Here is a 21,337-nt window from a genome sequence, read left to right as displayed (position 1 = left end):
CAGTGGCAGTCACATTTTCAGAGAAATGTTGGGTTTGGGGTTTTGTGAAAAATCTTTCTTTCAAAGAGAGACCAACAAGGTGAGCACATTTCCACAAACAGCTGTTCTTGCAGCATGTCTTCCAGTCCACCCTAAGCATGAGTGACATAAGGAACACGGAGAAGCCAAGGACAACAAACTATATTTGTCCAAGAAGTCAGTGGAAGATAGGTTTGGGTGGGGGAAAATGCTAGGCTGCACTGTCTTGTGATAAATGTCTATCCATTGACAAATGAAATGAATTTTTTTTCCTCAAAAATAAACCACAGAGGGCTGGGGCTGTAGCTCAATGGTAGAGTGTTTGCCTAGCATGTGTGAGGCGCTGGTCCTCAGCATAAAAAATAAATAAATAAAGGTATTGTGTCCATCTTCAAATAAAAATATTTTTAAAAATTTAAAAGAAAACATGAAATTTGAATTGCAAGGTTTAAAATAATTGAGAAATTGGACCCTCTAGGGAGGGATTGGATCATTTGCATCATCCAATTCTTCCATCTGAAAGGGGGAAGGTAAGGTAATGGGGGCTGGGAAACCACCTACAGGAATGACACTCCCAGAGCTACTGAAAGGGAAGAAGAAATGACTTGCACAAGGCAGGCATAACAGTTTTTACATTTCACATCCTGAACAGCAGCCCTGGTTACCCATCATATTTTCTTCCTCCTCCTGTGGGGCCGCTCCTGCCTGGTCACACATCCAGAATCCAAGCCCTTCAGACACTGAGTGACTGAAAGCAGAAAAGACTCAGTTGAACACACACCACTGAGACAGCAGGGTTTCTTGAGCCTCAGCCAGCCATGGACAGCCCTGAGCCCTAACCACGGGAAAAGTGTTTGTTCAGTGTGTATCCAGCATGGCTGATACGAGAGAACTTCCCCTCAGGAGACCAAAGACAGCTAGAGCCTGGACCCGGTAACTACTGTCCATGGAAGAGCCCTCAGCGTGAGGGGGAAGATGCCATTTCTCAACAAGGCCTGGGGGAAGCAGGGCAGGGAGGCAGAGAGGTGGGTAGGGGCAAAAGAAACTAGAGTTTCATAGCCTCTTAGCACCTCCCAACAGTCCACATTTATCACGTCTCTGATGGATAAAGAATAGGAGGAGATGAGCTTAAAGCAAGAAGCTTCCTGCAGAAACGAGAGGCTCAGCTATATGAAGAACAGTCCTGTATGGATCCTGGGGGCTCTCCCCAAGGGCTAAGCACTCCTTGTCAACAGGGCACTGACAGCATCTAGGCAGAGCTACCTGCTAAGATTACGGGAACTCAGCCGAGCTACAAGGAAACCACTTTCTCTTACATCAGGCCAACCCCACCCACACCCCTTCCTCCATGCAGAATGGAGCTTCTGCTGAAGGGGAGGTGTGCCAGAGGAAAAGCAGAACTGGATAGGACCAGAAGTGGGGCTCATTGTGCAAACCCGTTCCCAGCCCTACTTGGTCTGGGTTGGGGACCCCCAGAAATGAAGGGACACACATTTCCTGATAGGACCAAAGATCTTAGGGTTGAAGACTTGAGGTGGGGTCTCAAAGACCTGTCCTCACAGAAGGCCAGCACAGCAAAGGGAAGGAGTGAGGTAGCCTCTGGTGCCATCCTGTGCATTCTGGTGAGGTGGGCTCATGTGCCCTTCACAGATCCATCCAAGTGGACCCAGACCCTCATCCAGGAAATAAGTCAGGAAGGAGGAAAGAGGAAAGCTCTGCTGAGAGTCTGGAACGAAGGCTTGGACTGCTTTTCTTGATACCTTTGAGTCACAGTCCATGCTTGAGGCCATAGGTCTGACCATTGTGTAGCCAGAATCCCAGTGGAGCTCAGCATGAGGGTCAGGGACTTCTTCACACTTCCTTCACCCCCTGAAGAGGGCTCCTAAGAGTGAATCTAAACATCCTGAACATCAGCCCCACCAGGAGAAAAAGTGAATCAGTTTTAGTTTAGTGTGTCCTGTGCATTGAATGTGCTTCATGTGTGGAAGGGGTGCTGTTATGGTTTGGATATAAGGATATGGTTTGTTATAGAGTTCCTGTGGCAATGCAGGATGTTTGGAAGTCAAGTGATTAGATTGTGAGAACTAATTATGACCTAATCAGTCCATCCTAGTTTGGACGGACTAACTGGGTACTAACTGTAGGCAGATGGGACATGGCTGGAGGAGACAGGCCACAGTTGGAGGATATGGGCCACTGGGTCCTGCCCTGGAAGGCTTCATCTTCCCCGTGGCCCCTTCTGCCTCCCTCTCTCTACTTCCTTACTGCCATGAGGGAGCAGCTTCCCTCTACCCTGCTCTTCCCTCACCATAAGCCCAGAGCAATGGAATCAGCTGTCTATGGACTGAGACCTCTGATGCCCTGAGCCAAAATAACTTTTCATCCTTTAAGTTGTTCTTTTTGGGTATTTTGGAAATGCAAAAACTGACTAAAACAGGTGCTATCTGTGTGTGTACACATGTGGAGAGGGTTACAAAATTTAAGAGGCTTCAGATGAAAGAGTGAGCTCTTGCTCTGCCATTGAGGGGACAACATGGATTGACCATGAGTGAGCTGACATAAGGGGGTTCAGAAACTCAAAGCTCCTTGAGGAGTCTTCTTGTTTATTCATCTTTGTTTCTTCAACATTCAGATACTGGACCCACATGACAAATTTTTTAAATGAACGGCACTCAAAACATCACATGGCATCCATTAGTATGCAGAATTTTAATATTTTTTGTGTATCTGTTGAAAGTAAAAATGAATAGCCCTGCAATATTAGATATCACTGTTTTCACAATGGACACAGGTCACTGTATCCATTTACACTGTGTCCTTGTGTGAACCAATTACACAAGATTCTCTAAAGGGTCCAAATCCTCAAGGCAAGAAAACCAAGACTCCTGGGGTGATACTACCCAACTCCAACGACTCCTCCCAGGACTCTCCATCACTTTCTGCAAATGCTCTCTCTATTCAGCCCCGACTCCAGACGACCATCACTATACGGACAACACATAGAGCTGGGTCTTAGGAAGTTGGGGATAATTCAAGGCTTTCTTGTCCAGCATACAGGAGGTGCTCAGCAAATGTTGAGCAGAAAAGGAAAGACCAGGGTCCAGAAGTGACTCTCACTCCATGCCACCAGAAGGAAGAGGGAGTAGAACAGCAGTGACAGACTTGAGAAATGACAGGACAGAATTGCAGTGAGTTTAAAATCAATGTAGGTCACTGAGGGTCACAGAGAGGTGACTGGTGAGGGGAGGGAAGTTTCAGCTACCCAGGAAAGGGATCTGAGACATGCCAGATCCTCTGAACATCTCCACACTGGCCCATCTGCTATCTGATCTTGTGAATCAAGGTATTTGGAAGTCTCAGAAGGGAAACAAGTCCCTCTCACCTCTGTGGCAGAGAGGATAGAGAGGGCAGGGATTATACCACTTCCCTCTTCTGATCCCACCTAAGGTCATTCCTTTCATCCCCTATTCTCCATGAAGGCACCTGACTCTTCCTCCCAGTGGTCCACACCACATTTTTCCTCATGCCCTTAGTTCAAATCACTGGGCACTGGTGAAGTTTTTGAATTTTATTCTAAAACAAAACTAATCAAAAGAAAGCCATGATTTCAAGACAAATAAAAAATTGATTTCTGAGTCCTCTGCCAGGATCTGTATTGAGGACACCTCCTCCCCACCAATGCCTACAGACTTGGCTCCTAAGACTTGAGGGTATAGGTTGGCTGCTTGTTGCCCTCCTAAACCCCCTCATGAGGTGCACAGATGATATCAGAGGATGAGTGCCCCTGCTTTCTCCAGGCCATCTGCATACTATGTGAGGATATAAACTAGCCAGGGATAATGCATAGCCTGAGGAGAAGGACAGGAGGACAGAAGGCACAGCAGGTGTGAGCTGAGCATCCTCTCACCTGCTTACAACTTTCCCACCTGTGTAGATTCCTCATGGTTGGTCAAAAGGCTTAGAAACTTGAACAGATACCAAAATCAATTGGACATCAATGAGTGCTATGAAGTTCCTATTCCTTAGCAGAATTCCTTGAGTCTTTTCTCCTAATTTACCAGTTGTGAGCGATATCTTAGCAGAATCCTTTGAATGAAGAAAGTAGGATAGATAACATAGTGACATGACTGCTCCCTCCCTCCGCCCTAGTTTCCTTCCCTTGAAGCATCCCCTCCCTCACACAGTACCCAACTTCCCACAACCCATGCACTCCAACGTTGACTTCACAGGGTCTTTTCAGGCTTTGGAGCATTCCAGGAGATTATGGCGTCCACTAGGAAGGTCGGCAGGTAGCTCATGGGGATGTAGAAGAGCTTGGCATCCCAGCCAGCTGAATACCGTGTGCGGGGGTAACAGGCAGTCAGTGCATGCTCCATGCAGTTTGTCACCAAGGACAAGTCCTCTGAGCACATGTTCTCCAATGATGTAATTGTTTTCATGTCTGTTCAGAATAAGAAATGATCCAAATTATTTCTACCTCCCAATACTCCTGCTCTGGGATCAAGTTAGGGAGGAAAGTATTTCTAAGAATTCATGCCCTCCCTTTTCCTGTAAGCAGCCTGAGTTGACCTATGAAAATGGTGCTCTACTCTCTTGACTCAGGAAACCCCACAAAATCATGCAAATTAAGAGGTTCAATCTTTGTGTTCACTTGAAGAACATCCATAAAACTATCCAAGCCATCAAGGATATGCATATCTGAAAAGCCACTAAGCATCTGAAAAATGTCACTTCAAAGAAGCAAGGTGTGACTACACAACCAGTGTAACTCCGCATCATGTACAACCCCAAGAACAGGAAGTTATTATACTCCATGTATGTATAATATGTCAAATATGCTCTATGTCATGAACATCTAAAAAGAACAAATGAAGAAAAAGAAGGAGAAGGAGAAGAGGAGGGAGAAGGAGGAGGAGGAGGAGAAGTAAAAGAGGAGGAAGCAGCAGCAGCAGCAAGGTGTGCCATACCAGCATACAATGGTGACATTGGAAGTGTGCCTTCGCCAAAGAGTCGGGCTGGATACAGGGTTGGTGGCCCAAAAAGAGTGCTGAATTTTTGTTGCACATGCTTCAAAATGCAGAGAGGATGCTGAATTTAAAGGCTTAGATGTAGATTATCTGGTTATTGAACACATTCAGGTGAATGAAACACCCAAGATACATCACTGTTTCAGAGTTCATAGTCAAATTAGCTCAAATGAGTTCTCCTGCCACATTGAGATAACACTTACTGAAAAGGAACACATTGTTCCTAAACCAGGAGAAGAGGTTGAAGGTTGAAGGTTGAATGAAAGAAAAAAAGATATCCCAGAAGAAACTGAAGAAACAAAAAGTATGGCATGGGAATAAATTCAACATAAAATAAATGCAAATAATAGCAGGGGGGTGCAAAGGAATTCCTGCTCTCCATCTACAGCAGCCATGCCCCAAATCTAATCTGTCCCAGGTCCTAGGAGGTGCCATACAACCTAGCCTCAAGGAACAGCTGCTCCCCACTAAACCACCCCTGCCTCTGTTTCTGGGAATATCTGGGCACATTAACTGAAGGTCTCTCCCAAAACTAAAAATAAATCCAAGCATGTGGAAGGCAGCTGTCTCTCATGCCAGCTGACCATGAGTACAATAGTGTCTTTTCTCTCTGGTTTTACTTTTGTCCTTGTGAAAATGAGGCTTTTAGATGAAACAGTGTCCCACGTTTTAATAAGCCAGGGCCCCTCCTAAAGTGACCAGTTGCCCATGCAGCACCAATGGTATGGGATTAACCATCTCACTTGGCTTGGAGACAGACCTGATACATGGGAGGCACTGATGGTAGTAGACTAAGGATTCAAGAAGAGGGTTTGTGTCTCTCCCCACCTACTAATGAGTACAGAGCTTACTCACAGGATGCCAGAAACTTCTCTCCATAGGTCTCTTTGACCTCTGAGCTGGCCTGGTTCCATTGATTCTTTAGGGTCTGTGAGAATTTCTCAAGAGGTAAAATGTTGGTTCTGAAGAAACCAGGCTCAATTATAGCCACCTTCACCCCAAAATAAAAGAGGTCTCTCCTGCAAGGAAGAAAATCAGAGGGCAAGGATGTCAGAGGCCTCACAAGACAAAACTCAAACAATAAATAATTATACTCCAATGTAAGATTGGGTGAAAGAAATTAAAAAACTTGGTATATAGTATATATAACACCTGAGGCTAAAAATTGTGATGTTGGCATTGCCTTCCTATGTTTGAATATTATTCAAGACTTTTGCATATACCAGCTTTATTGCTCTAAATACTGCCTATTCTGGCAACAATTAAGAGTAATCTCCTGCCAGTTCCCTCACATCCAATGAATTATAAGTCTTTGTCCCCCTTGTCATCTCCTCTGTACTCCTCAGACCCTTCTCCCTCTCCTACCCCTGGAAGCTTCCCAGCCATCTCCCACCTGGAACCTTGCAACTGTCTTCTAGGGAGCATCTCTGCCTTCAGTCTCAGCTCCCCCGACTTGGGCCACCCTTCACACTGTAGTCAGCAGGGTCCATGGATGCCAACTGGCCCAAGTGGCTCCCCTACTGTAATCCCTCCAAGGTGTTGCATTGCCCACAGTACACACCTGTCCAGACCCCCAGGTCCTCTATAAACCCACTGTGCTTCCCTGCCTAGCCATGCTAATGCCAGACCCAGTCTTGTCTTTCTTCCCCAGGAGAACCCCTTCACTTAGAAGGAGTCAGCTAATGCTCACACTGGGCCTGTCTGATGAGGTTTTCCCACCTGGGAAGCCCTCCTACTCTTCATTATGGATCTTCAACCCTCAGCTAAGGCCCCTTCTATAGGAACCTCTACAAATCTGGTGGCTGCCATGGTTAGTGTGGCTGATTTAGTCACAACTGCTCTGAGGGATGGTAATGATGGAGTATCTTCTCTTCCCCTCTGTACCAGCTATCAGAGATTCTAGGTCAGAAACAAAACCTTACTGTTGTGCTAGGATTCAGTTATTATGCGCTTGGACAAGAGCCCCCACAAATACCCCTTCAATAGACTAAGATGCTGACCCACCCCACTATAAGAACTCCCTGACACTGAATGTAATAGTGGTCATGTCTGTGCTCTAGACCAAATTATCCCAGTTCCAATTCTGCCTCAGAGACTTTCTGCCTGTGGACCCTCCTCCATGGTAAGATTTGTTTAACTTCATTGAGGCCTAAAGCCTTGCCTTTACCCAAGACATGGAATGGTGTCTCCCAGTTCAGATGGCCTAAATTCAGAAGGCAGAAAGTGAGAGAGTCACAAAAACCAGAGAGGGAGGGTTCTCCAAGATGGGGCCTCCAATACCTGAGGCTGTCAGAGAAGGCCTCTACGCCGTATTTGGAGATGCAGTAGCCGCCACTGCTGAGTGACACCCGGCCCAGGATACTGGCGACATTGACCACGCGGCCCCTCGCCTTCCTCACTAAGGGTAGCAGGCTCAAAGTCACCTCGATCACTCCCAGCAGGTTCACCTCCAGTACTCTCACAAAGTCCTGTTTGGTCAGCCACTCATTGGGAGCAATGGGTAAGGCAATGCCGGCATTATTCACCAGGCCCCAGAGCCCTGGGGATAGTGGGAAGACGAGAGAACCACACTGTATTTTCCCTGGGTGGTGCAGACACAGTTGTGTCTCAAGTTCACACTGTAGCAGACACAGAGCTCTGACAGGCGTGGACAAGGAGGGGTGGGGCAAGCCACAACTGCTGGGGTGGGGCTGCAGAAGCCAGGAGCCACTAGGCGATAGAACTGATGCCCTTCCTCCTCCTTCTGTGATTCTTCACGGCCCAGCTCCCTGCAGTTGCTTCCTATTTGATGATTGCAAAAAGGGATGTGGAAGAAGTCCCGTGCATCCATCACTCTGGAAACACAGAAACTACACCTGACCTCTTAAAATTATTGGCATCCTTACAGACATTTTATTCTCTTACCTACATTTTCTATCTTTTGGGCAGCTTAAACTAAGTGCTCCCCCAGGGTCTATGGGTTAAGAAAGACAGGAAAAGTGGGAGGGGGAGAAATGGGAAGAGAGGATGCAGAGGAAAAGGTGAAAGGGAAAAGGAAGAAAATGCAAAACTAATAACTGGGTAGAATTTGGTTGAGAATAAAAGAATTGAAGTCCTAGTTGGGGGATAATTTGGAAAACAGTTGGTGTGTTTGTTCTCAGGAAGCTGACTTTGAACCCTCCTGCGCTGATATTGAGCAACTTTCCTGGGGAAATGCTTGTGAAACCCACAGAGCAGCTTTGGGAGGAGACGAGGCTGCCCCACCCTACCTACAGCACCCAAGTCCCACCCTCTGCCCCAGAAAAATCACACCCTCTCTTCCCGCTCACCCAGAAGGCCACCCTCACTCCTCCCCAGTCCCCAGTTCACTACTCTTAAAGTTAACTACTCCCGAAGACCCCAACCTCACCTCTAGGATCAAACGGCATTTCTATACATTCCTATACTACAGATCGCCTGCAGCATGGGCAGGAATCTGTCAATTTAGGGCAAGTGGTGGTGCCTGTTGATCTGGAAAACTTGGTGGGGTGGGGGAGCCGTGTCCCTCCTCAATCCTTCCTTGCCCTTGTGGGAATGCATAATCTTTTATCAAGATATTTCATTCCTAAGAACCCAAGGATATAAATTTTTAAAAATTTACTAAAACAGCATTTATGACAAAGCAATTTTAACATACTACCCTGAGCTATGTTCCAATAAGTGGGGTGGTGTCAAAGGATACCATGTTTCAAATCATTAAATATAACCATTTGAAGAAATTTTTCAGCAAGTGGTAAACTACTCATCTTTTTTAAGTGAAAAATACAATCTCATATGTTTAAAAATGTTGAAAGTATTTATCTCTAGGTGGTGAGATTATAGATTAATTTTGTTGTGGTTTTATGCATTCTAGTACTTCTGACAATATTTTATTTTGCACTGACCCTTAGGAAAAAAAAAAGAGAAAAAAAGGAAATCAACATTGCTTTCTTCTCCCTAAAAACACAGACAAAAGAATGTAGTAAAAGAAAGAAAAAATTACCCCTTCCTAGTTCATGACTTTTCTGAGCCTGTCCTTTTCCTCACATCCTGTTCTGAACACAGGAATGTCCTCAGCTCTCTAGATGGAGGAGGATGGATGGCTGATAAGAAAAAATTACAGTGCTGATACATGAGCCTGGCTCTTCCTGCATAGGGCTCCAGCCTCTAGCATTCCTATAAAAAGGTACCATTGCCAATCCAGTACTCCATATCTAGCCATGCAGCCCCTCGGCTTAGACAGGAAGACAGAGGACAGAGAAATTCTCAAGGGCAAATTCTCTTCAGGGTACCTTCTCACCAAGTCTAGAGAATTCCAAGGATGGGATAGAATGGAGATAGAATGGCTCAAGCAGGCATGCTGGGGAGGGAAAGGAAGTAGATATAACTTCAAGTCCCCAAAACACTTGTGGAGCCTCGCCAGGGAGCACCCAGGAAATGTCCCTACACAGAGAAAAGAAACCAGCAGACACATCAGGAATCTGGGTGGTACCTCTCTCTCCCACATGCTCCTTCACCCACTGGGTGGCTGCAGCAATGCTCTCTGTGTTGGTAACATCCAGGGTCACCGTCTCCAGCCTCGCTGATGTCCGGTCCCTCAGCTGTTTGGCCCCCTCCTCTGTCAGACATGCAGCCAGCACCCTCATGCCTTGCATGTCCAGCTGCCTGGCCAGCAGATTCCCGAAGCCCGAGTCACAGCCTGTGATGAAGACATACTTGTCTTGGAGGTGGCTCACCACCTGCCTCTCCCTGTACCAGCGCAGAAGGTAGTACAGGCCTACAAGGACCACCAGGGAGAGCCACATGGTTTTGTAGAGGACAGGCACAGATGCTGAGTAAAATAAGTCTGGCTTCTGTTCAGACAGAGGATGGGAAGAAGTAGAACACAGAGCTGTGGCAGGCAGGACAGCCTCCAGGTACTTTGGCAGAGAGGCTTTCCTTTTCTCCCTGATCCTGCTCCACCTCTGTGCTCTTTGAACTGCTTTTGATGATGCTGATATGTAGATGCCTTTGGATATCCAGAGTCCTGTTCCAGAGAAAACATTTCTACTCAGCAACACTTCCCTCACCTGGATTCTTCTCTCCTTCCCAGCGTCCACACAGGAATACACACACACCCCTAACACACATGCCATTCTAATCTAAGTTCCAGGGTTAGAACTATCTCTATTTATCTCACACAACAACACCCCTGCACCGTAGACTTTATGCACATGCAGCCAGCACCCTCAAGCCTTGCATGTCCAGCTGCCTGGTTATTGAGAACCTACTCTTTGAGCTGAGACACATTTACAATGAAATTCCTCTTTGAATGTGAGTTTCCTTATCAGGCTCAGCACCCAGAATCATTCCTCAGAAAACAAAGTTGTGTTCATTCTCTCTAGGACTACAGGAATAGGCAGAAAGAGTGAACAGGAAGAAGTGTCCTCCTGGTATAGCAGTTGTCTGGAAAAAGGGAGTGAGGGACCCCAAACAAGGAGTCTGACCTCAGAGGTCAGGGGGAAGAAAGGGAATGGGGGCAGGAACCCCAGCACCAATATTCCCAAAGTTGCTGGGAGGAAGGAATAGAAGGACTTGCACAAAGCAAGTATAACTATAGAAATCAACACCCCCTGAAGATGGCCTTTCTTCTGCTATATGGATTCAGCTTGATATGACTACAGCCATCTTGAATCATAACTACATGACTGCCCCAGAATAAACCCCAGCCAGCTTTCTTTTCTTTTGCACAGTTTCCCATTAGATGGGAACAATTCAAGTAGGATGTGGGGTTTTACAATCAGACCCTGGAATTGGGGATATACCTGACTTCTTGATACAAGCTTAAAATAAGCTAGATACATGCCAGCTAGGATGAAATCACATTTTGTCCTAACCCATTCACACACCCTTCTTTCTGACCCAAATGGCAAGGATCCAACTGGTCTTGTTGCCAGGCAGGGCCACACTTCCTTCAGTAAGTCCCCTACTGCAATCCTAGATCTATCTGCCTCTTTCTTCAGCCTCATGGCACCTTGGAGCCAGTCCTCATACACTCGGATGAGTTGTTCTAGACTACAAGCCCTGAGTGCCTGTCACATTTTCCTGGCCCTCCTCCTCTGGGGCTTCTCCTGCCTGGTCACACGCTGAGTGTCTAAAAGCAGAAAAGACTTAGTTGAACAGCAGAATAAAATAGACACTAGTATTGCTGAATGTGTATACGTGACTGTATGACCAATGTGATTCTGCAACCTGTACACTCAGAAAAATGAGAAATTATACCCCATTTGATTCAAATGTATGATATGTCAAGATCATTGTACTGTCATGTGTAACTAAAACAATTAAAAAAAAAAAAAAAGAACATGCCCCTCAGAGATGACAGGGTTTCCTGAGCCTCAGCCAGGCATGGAAGGCCCTGAGCTCTAACCACTGGAAAAGTGTCTGTTCAGTGTGTATCCAGTATGGCTGATAGAACAGAACTTCCCCCCAGGAGGCCAAAGACAGCTAGAGCCTGGACCCCATAACCACTGTCCATGGAGGGGCTCCCAGGGGGAGGAAAAGGATGCCATTTCTCATCAGGGCTTGGGGGAAAAGGGGTAGGGTGGCAGAGCAGTGGGCAGAAGAAATGAGGGTTTCATAATTCTGAGCTAGACAGTCCACATTTACATGAATTTCTGTACCTGAAGGAAGGGAGGAGGAGGAGATAGACCATTAGGGAAAGAAGTTTCCTGCAGAAACCTGGGCTGGAGAAGAGCTGCTCCCCCCTGGTGGTTCCACTGTGGTACTGCAGGCTAAATGCAGGTGTTGGCTTGGGATCTGCCACCATGGATTCTTCAGCCCATCCCTGTAATGGCCACTCTCTCCAGGTGCCGCTCCAGCTGGCATCCTACATGAGTTTTCCAGGAAGGAGGGAAACAACAAGATCGTTGACGGGTAAAGGCCTGAATCTCGTGTTAATTACTCAAACCTGTTCCAAGCCCTAGAGGGCATGTAGCATTCTTCTAAGCCAGGGACAGAAACCCAAACCTAAAAAGAGACACCCCTTCCTGTCAAATACCTGGGAGGCACAAGTGGGGTATCACTGGCCCTCTGCATCTCAGAAGAGTCAGAATAGAAAAGGGAAGGGGTGAGGGGTTTTCCTCATGGCAGTGGTACACCATGACTGGATTGGGCTATGATCAGATCCCCCTCGCCAGATCTGGCTCCCTTCCAAGGAAAAGAGGCCTGAGAGGAGGTGGGGCATGCTGAGGGTCTAAGTGCCTCGAAACTTTTTTGTCCATACGCCTTTCCTTCTACTGTGTCAAGCCCTTGAGCTACAGCCCCAGGTGAAGCCCTGAATTCGGAGGTGCTAGCAGAAACCAGAGACCTAACAGTCCATTCTCTAATATTCTTAAACACCTTCCCCTAGGAGTTACATAACGGATCAACAATCACTGTATTTTTCAGAGAAGAATAATAATAGAAATCTAGAATCTCCAGTTTAAGCCTGAAGCAATAGATTCATTTAAATAAAGAAACATGGCTGGTGGCTTGAGTGTACTTAACACTAGACCTCTGGTGGACTCAGAGACCCCTGAGGGCAGGGACTGACTCCCACCATTTTTTGTTTCTGACACCTGGTAGTGTCTAGCTCTTCCCAGAGCAGAATGACTGCTGAGGGAGATGACACTGCAAAGTCTGGCCGCACTTTCCATTTCCATCTGTATTTTTTTTCTTTTTAGATATTTTTTAGTTGTAGATGAACATACAGTATCTTTATCTGTTTTTATGTGGTGCTGAGGATTGAACCCAGGGCCTCACACATGTGAGGCAAGCGCTTTACCACTGAGCTACAGCCCCAGCCCCTCCATCTGTATTTCTTATGTTGTCTTGACAGTATGAGATTTCCTAAGGCCTCTATTCTCTTCATCTTTATAATAAAGAAAGAGAATCAAGATGACTCTGGCAAGTTCTCCCAACTCCAAGTTTGGGGAAGTCTAAGAATCCATATGTCTTTACCAAAACTTAGAAAGTCAGAGCCTCAGGAAGCACTGGAGAATTCAAGGGGAACTTCTGTCCAGCATACATTAGGTGCTCAACCAGAGTTAGCAGAAACTGAAATAAATCTGGAATCCGCAAAGGACTGTCACCACATCCACGGAGAGTCTGAGGGAGGTGTGGGGTTTGGAGAGTATGGATCTGAGGAAGAGCCACCCAGCTTCTGTGTGAAGCTAGAGGAGAGGTGGAAAACGGAAGGGGGGGGCAAGGCAGAGGCATACTGAGAGGTTTCTGGGTAGTGTCCTGTGGGGAAGGGATCTGGGGACCTGTCCATCTCTTATCACTCTTTCCAAGCTTCCTCTTCCTTAGAGTGATGTTGCTCACTCCCCTCCTCCCCTCTTGAGAACTCACAGAACAGTTGTCTTTCTCATGGAATGGGTGTGGGGAGCTAAAGACAAGTCCCCTTTCAAATCCCTCCCCAGACCATCCCTTTATAGGTTGGAATTCATGAGGGATTCGCCTCCTCCCTCACTCAAGAAATTTCCCAGGATTCCCAGAAGTGGATGCCCAACTCTTTTTCTTCCTAGCTCCTTGCAGGAGAAACTCTTCAAGGGTGGTGATTTTTAACCTTTGAGGACATCACAGACCCCTTTGAGAATCTAAGGAAAGTTCTAAGTCCCCTGAAAATGCACATACAAAACAAAATTTTACATATACAGTACTTTGCAGGGAGATCCCATCCAAAGCCAGTGGAGCTAGGAATTCTTGTCAGTTGAAGAAGTTTACTGAACTACTAACAGTGTTTTTACCGAAAGCTCCGTCCTTACCCCCGATGCCAATCCAATAACAAGGACACAGTTTTGAGAAGAAGGAAAAAGAGATTTTATTGCTTTGCTAGCAAAGAAGAAAAACAGGGGATTCATGTCCTAGAGCCTGTGATTCTCCCCATCAGCAGGAACAGGGGGCTTTTAAAGAGGTCATTCAAAGGCTACCTTTGGAGTGTTCTTTATTGGAGTTGTAATTTACTTGTTAATTTGGGAGATAGTTATTTCTGAGATCTTCTGGTACCATCCCCAAAGTCTGGATTACTTTGTTCTGGGTGTGTACTTAGGGAGAGAAAAAACTGCCTAAAATGGGGAAGAAAGGTCATCCTGTTTCCCCTGAGATTAGGGAGGGGGAGAAATAAGGGAGGAACAGGGAGAAAGAGAAAGAAACATATCCATTAAAAAAAAAAATTGTAGGGCTGGGGATGTGGCTCAAGCAGTAGCGCGCTCGCCTGGCATTGCGTGCGGCCCGGGTTCGATCCTCAGCACCACATACCAACAAAGATGTTGTGTCCGCCGAGAACTAAAAAATAAATATTAAAATTCTTTCTCTCTCTCCCTGTCTCTCTCTCACTCTCTCTTTAAAAAAAAAAAATTGTAATGGCAGAGCAGCAAGGGCTATATTCAAAGCATAAAGTGGACCACTGTTACAGTGTGGCCTGGGGAACTTATTTAACCTCTCTGCACTTTAGTTTCCTCATCCTATGATAGAATCCACCTCATAAGTGGTCATGAGGATTAAATGAGATAATACGTGTAAAACACCTTAGAACTATGTCTGACAACTGGCAAATATTTAATTAACATTAGATATTACTATTACTGCATCTCTTCTGTGGTAATTCATGGTGGCATTTGGGAGCGGTCTCACCATTCAATGTAAGAAATACAACCCCAGAGAAATAAATAAAAAAGGAAATTGGTATTGACCTAATTCATTTAAAAAGTGATTGGTGGTAGTGAGAATATAGAGAGATATTTCAATGTTAATTACACAGAAGGTGACTTCTTCTTCCTTATGCTCAAAAGTGGGAAACGGGCATGCTCATGCCAAGCACTTTCCGTGTATTTATCCCATGATCTCAGTGACAAGAGCATCATTATCCTCACTTTACATATAAAGAAACTGAGATTCAGAAAAGCTAATTGACTATAACCCAAAGTCACACAGCTACTCAGTGGTGATCCCCAAACCTTTTTAGGAAGAACTTGACACAGTTTGAAACATATCCTCCATCTTAGAACAAGAGTCCCTCACAGTCACCTCACAGTGACTCAGCCTGACCTAAACCTCAGACAATCATCATGCAAAAGAAAGGAAATTGTTATCTGGGGCTGTTATCTGGGTTCGAAATATGAGGGTGACACCCCAAGGACCCTTCCCTGAAAACCCCTAGGAAAGGCCTAATTGCAAAAACTCCCCCCTCCCTCATTCCCCTATGACTACCTCAGACTCTGAGTGAAGATGGGTCTCAGTCTCAACTGGGCCCCACTCCGCAGGTTTGTTCTGAATAAACCTGTGTTAGCGTTGAGCTGCCTGACCTCCGCCTTTATCTCCTTCACTCTGTTCTTTCCTTATAGTCTCTACCGTGTCTTTTTTTTTTTTTTAAAGAGAGAGAGGGAGAGAGAATATTTTAATATTTATTTTTTAGTTCTCGGCGGACACAACATCTTTGTTGGTATGTGGTGCTGAGGATCGAACCCGGGCCGCACGCATGCCAGGTGAGCGCGCTACCGCTTCAGCCACATCCCCAGCCCCCATGTCTCTTGACTAAACAGAGAAAGCCCAGGGCAGGGAACATCCTTCTTTGGGAAACCTGGGGAGTCCCTTTTCCAGGGCTGCTGGCCAAACAGAGTAACTTTCAGCCTAATTTGGCTTTTTCACTCAGTGACCTTCTGGAAGGGGACAGGAGTGCAATTGTCACCAAACTGCTCAGACTTCATCTTCCCACTCTCTACTTGCCCCTGCCACACAGGCCAGGAAACATGGATCTCCTGGGACAGCCTGCCTCTCCCTTTCTCCAGGGCCCAAGCACAAGCCCTTTGCCCTGCCCAGCCCCAGGAAGCTGCCTGCCTTTATCTGTGCCTGTCAATACCTCTTTCCCTACCTTCCTTCCTTTTTCATTGTTGATCCCAATGTCTTGTCTACATTTTTTGGGAAAAAAAAAAAAGTGAGCTTGGGGGAGGGGGAAAGAGTAATTTCCAGGAATTGTTTCAGGACTGCTGCTCCTACTGCTTAGAGCAAAGCTGTGTGCCCCCTCCTGCCCAGGTTGGCAAGGAGCCTAGTCTCCGGCCCCTCCCTTTTTCCCTTCCTCCCAGCCTCTCTCTTTTCAGCTGCCCCACTCCCCCCCAAAAAAAAATACCTTCACATGAAAACTGTAGAGCTCTCACTTATTTCTTCCTGAGGGAACAGCTTTCCCTCTTAGCCTCTGCTCAAAGGAACCACCATGACTTCCTCTTGGTGGGCATAGGTAAGGGCTGGGAGCAGGTGGAGGTGAGGCTGCAGAGGTGCGTCTCCACATGACAGGAAGATTTGAAAACCCAAGTGACAAGAGCCACTAAAATGCAGTCTTGAAAGGAATGGAAATGGCCATAGGCACAGTCCACTTGGAGAACAAGGGCTTCCCTGGAGGGATTTTAGTCTAGCAGAAGCTCCATCTGCATGGCTCAAAGGCATGAAGATGGAAGTGAAAATTTTCAGAAGCCTCCTTATTGAAAAAAGGCTACCAATGGGATAGAAATTAAGAAGAGGGCTGTGGTTCAGCGGTAGAGCACTCGCCTAGCAAGTGTGAGGCCCTGGGTTCAATCCTCAGCACCACATAAAAATAAATAAATAAAACAAAGGTATTGTGTCCAACTAAAAACTGAAAAATAAATATTAAAAAAAAGGAGAGAGAAAGAGAATATGTGGAAATGTCTGAAAAATCAAAGTAAACCATAGCTGTGACAGATTTCTTGATCCAGAAGTGGTCTAATAAATAGAGAGGACTCAAGAAATCTCAAAGCAAAATATATCCCCTCCATGGAGAAGGATGGGGTGATAATGGCATTGCAATGTGAAAGTACTTGATGCCACTGAACTGTGCACCTACAAGCTGCTTACAGTGTAAATGTTAATATTAAAGATATACACATATATACAAACAATAAAAAATCAAGTAGCAAACTTAACAAAATCCCCTCCTTGAGTAGATAAAATATTGTATGTATATATAGTAGGATATAGCTCAGCACAGAAGGAAATGAGGTAGACACAGGTTATATTGAGAATGAACCTTGAAAATATTATGCTAAATGAAAAACACCAGATACAAAATGTCACCTGCTGTATGAGTCCATGTGTAGTATATATCCACACTAGATAAATCCATAGAGGTGGAGAGCAGGCTGGGGTCTGCATGTTTTCTTGGCCATGCTTGAGAATGGCCCCTCTGTACCAGCCTTGGGATCTATGGAAAGGAAGGATGTCACCAAGTTCTGTGTGTACAGGAAGCACCACAAGGGCATTGCTCTTGTGCCCTGGATTTCTCCAAGCTGCATAGATACATCAAGGACATTGTGAAGGACTACCAGTTTAAGAAACAGAAGATGCTATTCGTCGCAACCAAGGGCATCCACATGGGTTAATTCATGTCCTGCATCAAAAAGGCCCAGCTCAACACTGCCAATGTTCCTGCCAGGGGCCCCAAACCTGAGGGGACCATCATGTGCTACCTGGAAAAGCCTGAGGATCACAGCTAGCTGGCCTGAGCCTCTGGAAACAGTACCAGTTATTTCCCACAACCTGGAGACCAAGATGCCAGGCATGAAGTTTCCCTTTGGCTCTATGAGGGTCATCTCCCAAGCCATAGGTGGCCAAAATGACAAACCCATCCTGCAGGCTAATGAGCTTACCACAAGTAATTAGGCAAAGAAGAACTGCTGGCTACCCATGCAGGATATGATCATGACCCTATGGACCATCCCTTCTGAGGTGGTAATCACCAGTACATGGGAAAACCCTCTTCTGTCTACAGAGAAGTCCCTGCTGGCCACAAAGTTGGTCTTGCTGCCAGACCAGTGTCTCCATGGAACCAAGACTATGAAGGAGGAGAACAAGGAATAGTGGGTGACTGCTTAGTGGGTACAGGGTTTTTAATTTGGGGTGATGGAAATGTTGAGGACCTAGACTGAAATGGAAGTTGCACAATGTGAATGTACCAAATGCCACTGAATTGTACACTTTAAAATGACTAATTTTATGAGAATTTCCCCTTTATCTCTTTAATCCCTTCCAGCCAACATACCCTTGACCCTACATCCTACAAAACAAGGGCCCAGGTTCAGGTGGCTCTACCACATGCACAATGAGATAGGCAACTCTCTTGGCCCTAAAAGAGGATGGAGAAGCCCATTTCCCGCCCCATAGAAGTACGTCCTGGGTCTCTGGAAATGGCTAAGGTGAGAGTGCTCTGAGAGGAAGGCAGCTCTGCTGACACAGAATCTCACCAACACAAGCTCCTTACTCTATAGCTTTCAGGGAAGGAGAAGGGAAGTCTGGTCCCTCCCTCATACCCCTTTGCCCACCTTGCCCCAGTCACACACTGTGCCCTTCCCTTTCCTTCCCGTGGTGAAGTGTGGAGTCTTAGAGCCCTTCTCCTCCCTCCCCATCCAGGAGTCTCCACTCCACATTCAGACTTTTCTCTCTCCCCAGATTCTCACTTCAGATCACAGAATGAAGACAGGGAACTGGAAACCCTTGTGGGTGGAGTTGGGGTGGGTACAGGGAGACTGGGGGGTGAACTTGTAGGGACACCAGAGCCATTAAAAGCCTGACTGATTATCAGATTTGTTTTAGCCCCCACCCCCACCCCACAGTTGTGCTCTAGTAGAAATCAAGACAGACGGGGAAAAGTGGGACTCTAAGCCAGCTCAGAGAGGAAAATAATCTTTTTTTGTGTGCCCTGCTCTGAGCCCTTTATTTTGGTGGCTCATTTAATTCTCACATCATCCTTCTTAGTAGGTACTGTTGTCCCCATTTTGCAGAGAAGAACTGAAGCTTATAGAAGTCAATTCATAGAGCTAGTGAGTGAAGCAGCTGGATTTTAATGCTTGCATCCTGACCTCCCTATTTGCTTTTTGCTGGGACGTCCCCTCTAACTGGATTGGGGGAATGCTGGAAAAACCTCAGCCCTCTCCCACAGAGCTTTAGCCAGTGACAGCTATTTCCCGGATGAAGGACAGCCCTGAAGCCAGTAGCAAAGGGCAGCCCTGAAGCTAGCAGCCCCACAGCCAGGGTCCCTTCAGTCTCCTTGCAACTTCCCAACAGCCCAGACCTGTAGGACCTCCAGGACTAGAGGTGCATCCACGGGAAATCCAGGTGAGTGTTGTCCCCTCCCAGGGAAGATGGAAAGCCAGGGCTTGAAGACAGATTTCCCAGGGGTGAATCAGAGGGGAGGGGTGTTGTGTGTGCACACATGCGTGTCCTCTCACACCTAATGCCTGAATGGCTAGACAGTGTGGAACCCTTAGTGAAGACGCACGACAAAGTGGAGAGAAGTGGAGGTTGGAGACGCTCTAGGGCTGGAGGTGGGATGGGACTGGCTGGGGCTGGGAAGAAACCTTGTTGAGCAAACCATCCTGGTCTCTACTAGCACTGAAATCCCTTAGCAAAATGTCTGTGCTCTTGGGTCAAAGCTGGCAACTCAAGGTTTGAATGCTAAACACCCCTTATTCCTTCTTTCCCAGAATCTTTCCCCAAGGGCCCCCAGCCCCTATGCCCTCTACCTGGGAGGCACAAGGCTGCTTTCAAGAGTTCCTTTCTCTTCCCACCCTCTCTTCTTCCCAACAGGTGCTTGCAGGTCCTCATGTCAGTCAGACCCAGCTCGGGGCCAGGCCCCTCTGAAGGGCCCACCGCAGCGCCTGACAGTGAAGAGTTCCACAATTGGGAGGAATTGCTCTACTTCTTCAACCACACTTTGTCCGAGTGCCACCTGGAGCTCAGTGAGGACACCAAGCGAGTGGTCCTCTTTGTCCTCTACCTGGCCATCTTTGTGGTTGGGCTGGTGGAGAACCTTCTGGTGGTATGTGTCAACTGGCGTCGCTCAGGCCGGGCTGGGCTGCTGAACCTCTATATCCTCAACATGGCCATCGCGGACTTGGGCATCATCCTGTCCCTGCCTGTTTGGATGCTGGAGGTCATGCTGGACTACACCTGGCTCTGGGGAGACTTCTCCTGCCGCTTCACTCATTACTTCTACCTTGCTAACATGTACAGCAGCATCTTCTTCCTGGTGTGCCTCAGTGTTGACCGCTACATCACCTTCACCAATGCCTCTTCCTCCTGGCAGCATCGCCAGCACCGAGTGCGGCGGGCTATATGTGCAGGCGTCTGGGTCCTCTCAGCCATCATCCCACTGCCCGAGGTGGTCCACATTCAATTGGTGGAGGGGTCAGAGCCCATGTGCCTCTTTGTGGCACCTTTTGAAACATATAGCACATGGGCCCTGGTGGTGGCCCTGTCCACCACTGTCCTGGGCTTCCTGCTGCCCTTCCCTCTCATTGCAGTCTTCAACGTGCTGACAGCCTGCCGACTTCGGAGCCAGGGACAGCCCCAGGGCCGGCGGCACTGCCTCCTGGTGTGTGCCTACATAGCTGTTTTTGTCATCTGCTGGCTGCCCTACCATGCGACTCTGCTGCTGCTCACTCTGCATGGGAGCCACATATCTGTCCATTGCTACCTGGCCCACCTGCTCTATTTCTTCTATGACATCATTGACTGCTTCTCCATGTTGCACTGTGTTGCCAACCCCATCCTCTACAACTTTTTCAGTCCAAGCTTCCGGGACCGGCTGCTGAGTGCTGTTGTCCACTACCTTCCAAAGGATCAGGCCAGGGCAGGTGCACGGGCTTCCTCTTCTTCCTCTTCCACCCAGCACTCCATCATCATCACCAAGGAGGGCAGCCTGCCCACTGCAGCTGCCTCCCCCAGTCCCACCTAAGCCTGAACTTCCAGCCACCCTCTGCTTCCAAATGCCTCATCTCTGTTTGGCAATCCCATAGGCAGCTGAGGTAGATTCCAGGCTCTTCCATGAGTAAAAGGCTGAAGGGGGAGGTGAGACATTTGGGGGGAGGGGGGAGGGAGAGCATCAGAATACTCATGGTATATCTGAAATATGGGAGAGGGAGAAGGGATGGGGAGGAATAGAGAACAGGTCCTTCCTTGGTGTTGTATTATTTGTTTTGGCCCTTGTGTCTAAGGGAGCAATGCAGAAAAGAAAAAAAAAGTGAAATAAATAATTAGAGATAGCCATGGCTCTGGATCTCTGAGAACTCTGCACTTCCAGCTGGGCTTGGGAAGGAAGCTGAGGCTAAAGGGATGCCCTGCATAGGAAACTAGACACATGCATTTCATAAATCATCCTAGCTAGAAAGAATGAGCTCCACAGGAACTTCACAAAACTTTCCTTTTGTTTGTGTGCTTGTTGATCTTCCAGCTCACTATGCAGGTTGTGGGGACATGAGGCCAGAGGT

At 47.0% G+C, this 21,337-nt stretch overlaps 2 protein-coding genes across 2 annotated transcripts; one reads left to right on the top strand and one right to left on the bottom strand.

Moving 5' to 3' along the window:
• Positions 1-2,755: 2,755 nt before the first annotated feature.
• Positions 2,756-9,941, bottom strand: LOC113189548 (retinol dehydrogenase 7). The gene is made up of 4 exons (XM_026398389.2): positions 9,535-9,941; positions 7,326-7,584; positions 5,901-6,064; positions 2,756-4,459 (listed from the first exon to the last, which is right to left on the bottom strand). Exons 1-4 carry the CDS (start codon positions 9,845-9,847, stop codon positions 4,242-4,244), a joined length of 954 nt encoding a protein of 317 aa, XP_026254174.1. The 5' UTR covers positions 9,848-9,941; the 3' UTR covers positions 2,756-4,241.
• Positions 9,942-19,104: 9,163 nt separating this feature from the next.
• Positions 19,105-20,888, top strand: Ackr5 (atypical chemokine receptor 5). Its single transcript, XM_026398470.2, has 2 exons — positions 19,105-19,184; positions 19,656-20,888. Exon 2 carries the CDS (start codon positions 19,672-19,674, stop codon positions 20,803-20,805), a length of 1,134 nt encoding a protein of 377 aa, XP_026254255.2. The 5' UTR covers positions 19,105-19,184; positions 19,656-19,671; the 3' UTR covers positions 20,806-20,888.
• The last annotated feature ends 449 nt before the right edge of the window (positions 20,889-21,337 follow it).

Source organism: Urocitellus parryii, chromosome 5 (assembly GCF_045843805.1).
Source record: "Urocitellus parryii isolate mUroPar1 chromosome 5, mUroPar1.hap1, whole genome shotgun sequence".
Taxonomy (NCBI): domain Eukaryota; kingdom Metazoa; phylum Chordata; class Mammalia; order Rodentia; family Sciuridae; genus Urocitellus; species Urocitellus parryii.
This window is presented reverse-complemented; position numbering and strand designations above follow the sequence as displayed.

What these genes read in the sequence shown, in the direction of transcription:
- LOC113189548 (XM_026398389.2), bottom strand. Translation starts at nt 9,847, where the DNA reads ATGTGGCTCTCCCTGGTGGTCCTTGTAGGCCTGTACTACCTTCTGCGC. An exon ending in GGAGCATGTGGGAGAGAGAG is followed by an intron (nt 7,585 to 9,534) that starts GTACCACCCAGA and finishes CACTATCCCCAG; the next exon opens with GGCTCTGGGGCCTGGTGAAT. An exon ending in AGAGAAGTTTCTGGCATCCT is followed by an intron (nt 4,460 to 5,900) that starts GTGAGTAAGCTC and finishes TATTCTGAACAG; the next exon opens with ACATGAAAACAATTACATCA.
- Ackr5 (XM_026398470.2), top strand. Translation starts at nt 19,672, where the DNA reads ATGTCAGTCAGACCCAGCTCGGGGCCAGGCCCCTCTGAAGGGCCCACC.